General features: G+C 35.2%; 1 protein-coding gene across 1 annotated transcript in view; it reads left to right on the top strand.

Moving 5' to 3' along the window:
- Positions 1 to 6,000, top strand: part of LOC107662807 (O-acetyl-ADP-ribose deacetylase MACROD2-like) — a 443,444-nt gene that overhangs the window by 296,350 nt on the left and 141,094 nt on the right. Inside the window, exon 6 of the mRNA XM_016452921.1 lies at positions 1,203 to 1,276. Within this exon, the coding sequence (XP_016308407.1) occupies positions 1,203 to 1,276 (74 nt within the window). The remainder of the gene's footprint in view (positions 1 to 1,202; positions 1,277 to 6,000) is intronic.

Genomic DNA, 6,000 nt, shown 5'->3' with positions numbered 1-6,000 from the left:
CCGGAAACTATGATACAATTTTTTCAGTTTTCTTTAATGAATAAAAAGTTCAAAAGAACAGCATTTATTTGATTTTTTTTTTGTGACCTTGCAACATTTTTTATTGTAACTTATAATCCGTTTAATGCATCTGTACTGAATAAATATTAATTAATTAATTTTAAAAAATAACAAAATAAACCAATCTTACTGACCACAAATGTTTAAACAGTAATATAAATGTCAATATTTGTTATTACATATATTTTTATGTATACAGTAACATAACTTGTATATTATAGCATCTTGACTAGATTATTTCTGGATTTTTTCATTTTTTGCATGAATTATTAATTAAAAATATCTTTAAAGATTTTATAGAATATTGAAATTATGTTTAAGATCTTATGGAATATTGGAATTATTTTAAGAATTATATATTCCAACAGACTTAAAAAAAGAAAAAAAAACTGAGAACTCAAATTAAGTGAACTCATCTCACACAATACAGTTACTTAATACCTAAACACACTTTTCTGTTCGAATGTTTAAATGTACTTTAAAATTACCTTTTTAAAATGTAAAAGGCACTAGTTTGATGACTCCTCCTCCTCTCCTTCAGCAATATTAAATATTAATCTCCTCCAGTCTATTTATTCTCAATCGATACGCTGTGTTAACACCAAGACTGCTTTCCCATCTCGGCTCAGGCTCTGGTGATTAATATGGCAGTTAGTGGCATCATCTCTTACATTTACTGGTCAATGTGTCATTACTTTCTCATCAAGATTGTGGTGTGATGACCCCGGCACCTGCCACAGATGGCAGAACAGTGTAAATGATCATGTTGAAGCAACTTAATGGATTAGTAAATCTACAAGGAATTGGCAAGCACCCATGATAAATAAAATAGCTAATAGACCACATTTTGGGATGCAAGACGGGTATGTACAAATAGTCATGTGAATTATATAACAGCGGAGATGCTGGTTTAATTAAAAAAAAGTAGGCGTTTTTTTGGATGAATAAGTAGTGAGATTGTTCAGTGTTGGATTTGTGTGCATATTCAACAGACTGTTGTTTTGTAGTAACTGCTAAAAGTGTGGAGAGTGTTGAGCAGCAAACAGCCATATGGAGATGTTTGCATAAGTGTTAAAGTGGGAGTACATATGCTAGTCTATGGCTCCAATTCAAAGCTGAATCCTTCTCCTTCCTCTCCACAGGTTTTCCCAATGAGCCGGCAGCAGAAATCGCCCTGAAGACCGTGTGTGACTGGATCCTAAGCAACCAAGATGAGGTAGGCGCCGCTGCTGGTGGTAAACCCTCCTTAGTTCACAGGTCCTCGCGCTTCAAGTTAGAGGAGAACACCTGGTTTGAAGGGCAGATTTTTTTTATAATAGGAAATGCTTGTGAAGAAAAGGAAGTGTTGGAGCCGGAATCCACAGTCCATTTCCCTGATGGAAAATCAATTAAAGCTTACAGCTCTTCCAGGAGGAAAATGTGAAGTGGCAACTGCTCTCTTCATTGGTCATGTTTGTCTCTCTTTGTCTGTTTGTACTTCTCTTATGTCACGTCCAGCTGTTTAGCCACTGCTAAAGACGTCTGGTTATGCTAGGATGCACAACTTTGAGGTTTGAGCACTTTTAACAAAGCGTTAATGACCTGCCTGTTCTTATATCTGAGAAACCAGGTCTAAACAAATGAAGGTAACAAATTCCTTGTGAAAACCCAAACCAAGCTGCCTTGATCATCTGTGCAGCTAGTTACCGTCACACACTTTGAATTTAAAAGCATTTCAGCTCGAGGAAAGTCCTTACATGGTCTGTTGGCTTTTTAAATGGGTTTGTGCTGCCTATTCGGTGCAGGAAGGTAGGGAGGAAGTGTAAATAAAATAAGCAAAATTAATTTGTAAATCAATTAAGTGATTACAGTGCTGTTGAAAGACTGAACGCATGAATGTGTAGTGATGTTGACAGGTAGATGTGCTAATTAAGTGTTTGACTTGACAGGTTTGTTTGTGATTATTTGCGTCATTGTCTGTTCGTGATGATTGCTTCAGTGTGTTTAGACCAAATTGACTGTACAAAGCATATTACATGGTTTTTGTTTTGACAATCATAGAAGTGGATAAATGAAATCCCTCTTAACTTCACATTAACTGAAGTACAGCTGCTGACCTCCCAGTTAATCATCCTGCTGTTAGAATGAACAAGATCAATAAGCAATCATAAACTGTAATGTTGTGCTTGCTCTTGAGGTATTTGACTTTGATGATGACAAGTGAGTGGTACTATGGCAGAGTTTTTCAAAAGGGGTCTGTGGACCCCTAGTAGAACATGAAATAATTGCAAGGGATGCAGTTATTTTTTTAAAAGGTATGAAATAACAGATACGTTTTTAATAAAAAGGTTCACAGCTGCCAAAGCTGTCTGACTGTGACGTGTACATACTGTATTGCTAGTTTTATGTAAACATTTAATCGTTTTTCTATTACAATAAATGAAATATCAATGCGGAATGATGAACTTTAATATGAGTAATCGACTAAAGCTTTCCACTCTAAATCTCAGACTTTCAGTCATGCAATGCTGACACTGACTTTGTTTATATACTGCCGTAATCCATCTGCTGGCCCCATTAAGACACTGCAGTTAGGAATTTGCCTTGTGAGCAGTATTTTCCTATTATCTTAATCCAAGTAAGCTCATATTTGCAATAAACAGAATTAAATTAAGACTTCAGACTGATTGTGAAGTATGTGTAGCAGCTGCAATATGAACGTTTTGCAAATGGAAGAAAAAGAAGCCAGAGCTCATCATGCTCAAGATTTTCATGCTCAGGAAATCCTGGGTTTCCTATAAGTGAACTCAGACGTAGAATGGACGACATTAATATGCAATTTTATTCATTAATCAGGATGTACTCCGTACAAGAGGAATATAAATGGAGTAGTTCTACAAACAACCTGTAGTCACACACCCATTTAGAACAGCATACAAACAAATACAACTTTGTGGGTGCCACTCTCATTCCTCCGGATTTCTCAGAATAGATTGCATAACAGATTTCTGGACCACTTTTATTGAGTGGCCTTTGCCTGCGGGAGCAGAGAGCAGTTTAATTTATTGTGATTGTTAGGCCAAAGCAAAGCCTGCAGGTTGATTGTGAACTGAAGGGAAGTGAGGATTAATTACAGAGTATTTAGCCAGAGAGAACAAAACACAGTAAGAGCCGTAAGAGGGATTTATTGTTCTCTTCTAATGGTGTGTCTTCACCCCAAGTGTTACCTGATCTTTTTACTGATGTCTAACATTGCTTCTGGCTTCTATTTTTTATTTATTTATTGAGTAAAGAAAAGAAGTAAAGGCTAAGTATTGCAATTTGAATGAATTGCACCTGCTGATATTGCTTATCCCACATATTTTTAACTTTTTTTTATTTTTTATTAAACTAATCAAGTAGCAGCTTATGCACACAAGCAATTTGTGCTGTATCTAGATTGTAAAGAGAAATTGTCCATATACTTTTTCAGATATGCATCTGATATCCAGTTTATTTAGGCACTTTATCTAGCCCATTGAATCAGACGATCTGACACCTAAAGATGCTTTACAATGAACTTCAGAAGGGAGATACTCTGATAATGCTCTGGTAATATTTCAAGATAATACTAAACCTGAGCATAAGAACTCCTCTAAAATTATTCCTAAATTATGTATGGAAAAGGGCAGCTGCCTGAAGCTCTTTATTTGATGTACCCTGCTGATTGTTGCAGATGTTATCACAGTAATATTATTTCTGTTGAAGGGATTGTTCATCCAAAAATTTTTATTCTATTATCATTTACTCACCCTCATGCCTTTCCAAACCTCTATGACTTTCCTTCTTCTGTGAAAGACAAATGAAAATATTTTGACGAATGTTGGTATTCTATTCCTTTAAGCTCACTAGGGTAAAGCAATGAAAGTCCAAAAGTGATGCAGGTCATCCTAAAACACTGGGAGTTTGTAGCCTTTGCTTTGTTTTGCTATATACTATGTATATATGTGACCCTGGACCACAAAACCAGTCTTAAGTCGCTGGGGTATATTTGTAGCAATAGCCAAAACATTGTATGGGTCAAAATTGTTGATTTTTCTTTTATGCCAAAAATTATTAGGGTATTAAGTAAAGATCATGTTCCATGAAGATATTTTGTAAATTTCCTACCTTTTATATATCAAAACATTGCTAAGAACTTCATTTGGACAACTTTAAAGGCGATTTTCTCAATATTGAGATTTTTTTGCACCTTCAGATTCCAGATTTTCAAATAGTTGTATCTCGGCCAAATATTGTCCTATCCTAACAACCCATACATCAATGGAAAGCTTTCAGATGATGCATAAATCTCAACTCCTAGCAGTTTAATTTATTGTGATTGTTAGGCCAAAGCAAAGCCTGCAGGTTGATTGTGAACTGAAGGGAAGTGAGGATTAATTACAGAGTATTTAGCCAGAGAGAACAAAACACAGTAAGAGCCGTAAGAGGGATTTATTGTTCTCTTCTAATGGTGTGTCTTCACCCCAAGTGTTACCTGATCTTTTTACTGATGTCTAACATTGCTTCTGGCTTCTATTTTTTATTTATTTATTGAGTAAAGAAAAGAAGTAAAGGCTAAGTATTGCAATTTGAATGAATTGCACCTGCTGATATTGCTTATCCCACATATTTTTAACTTTTTTTTTATTTTTTATTAAACTAATCAAGTAGCAGCTTATGCACACAAGCAATTTGTGCTGTATCTAGATTGTAAAGAGAAATTGTCCATATACTTTTTCAGATATGCATCTGATATCCAGTTTATTTAGGCACTTTATCTAGCCCATTGAATCAGACGATCTGACACCTAAAGATGCTTTACAATGAACTTCAGAAGGGAGATACTCTGATAATGCTCTGGTAATATTTCAAGATAATACTAAACCTGAGCATAAGAACTCCTCTAAAATTATTCCTAAATTATGTATGGAAAAGGGCAGCTGCCTGAAGCTCTTTATTTGATGTACCCTGCTGATTGTTGCAGATGTTATCACAGTAATATTATTTCTGTTGAAGGGATTGTTCATCCAAAAATTTTTATTCTATTATCATTTACTCACCCTCATGCCTTTCCAAACCTCTATGACTTTCCTTCTTCTGTGAAAGACAAATGAAAATATTTTGACGAATGTTGGTATTCTATTCCTTTAAGCTCACTAGGGTAAAGCAATGAAAGTCCAAAAGTGATGCAGGTCATCCTAAAACACTGGGAGTTTGTAGCCTTTGCTTTGTTTTGCTATATACTATGTATATATGTGACCCTGGACCACAAAACCAGTCTTAAGTCGCTGGGGTATATTTGTAGCAATAGCCAAAACATTGTATGGGTCAAAATTGTTGATTTTTCTTTTATGCCAAAAATTATTAGGGTATTAAGTAAAGATCATGTTCCATGAAGATATTTTGTAAATTTCCTACCTTTTATATATCAAAACATTGCTAAGAACTTCATTTGGACAACTTTAAAGGCGATTTTCTCAATATTGAGATTTTTTTGCACCTTCAGATTCCAGATTTTCAAATAGTTGTATCTCGGCCAAATATTGTCCTATCCTAACAACCCATACATCAATGGAAAGCTTTCAGATGATGCATAAATCTCAACTCCTATGACCGGTTTTGTGGTCCAGGGTCACATATGTTATGTTATCTCATACTCATGGGAGTCCCCTAAACTTCAACTTCCAGAGAGATCATTTCATACATAATATGGATGTCTGCACTGAGATCTTTGACAACATATTTAAAAATTAATCTCTGTCCTCTCCAGTCAGTGCAAGAGTCAGGAAAAGCGAGATGAGTTGGATAAAGTGCCTGACCTGCAAACCTCCAGTAGTCCAGGAGCCAAGCAGTGAAAAACTGAGAGAACATGAGCATTTGACATGAATATGTGACTAGGTCCACAGACTTTTCTATTATATTCTTCTATTGTATCTAAAA

This window comes from Sinocyclocheilus anshuiensis, unplaced genomic scaffold, assembly GCF_001515605.1.
Source record: "Sinocyclocheilus anshuiensis isolate Anshui unplaced genomic scaffold, SAMN03320099.WGS_v1.1 scaffold1164, whole genome shotgun sequence".
In the NCBI taxonomy this organism is placed as follows: domain Eukaryota; kingdom Metazoa; phylum Chordata; class Actinopteri; order Cypriniformes; family Cyprinidae; genus Sinocyclocheilus; species Sinocyclocheilus anshuiensis.
This window is presented reverse-complemented; position numbering and strand designations above follow the sequence as displayed.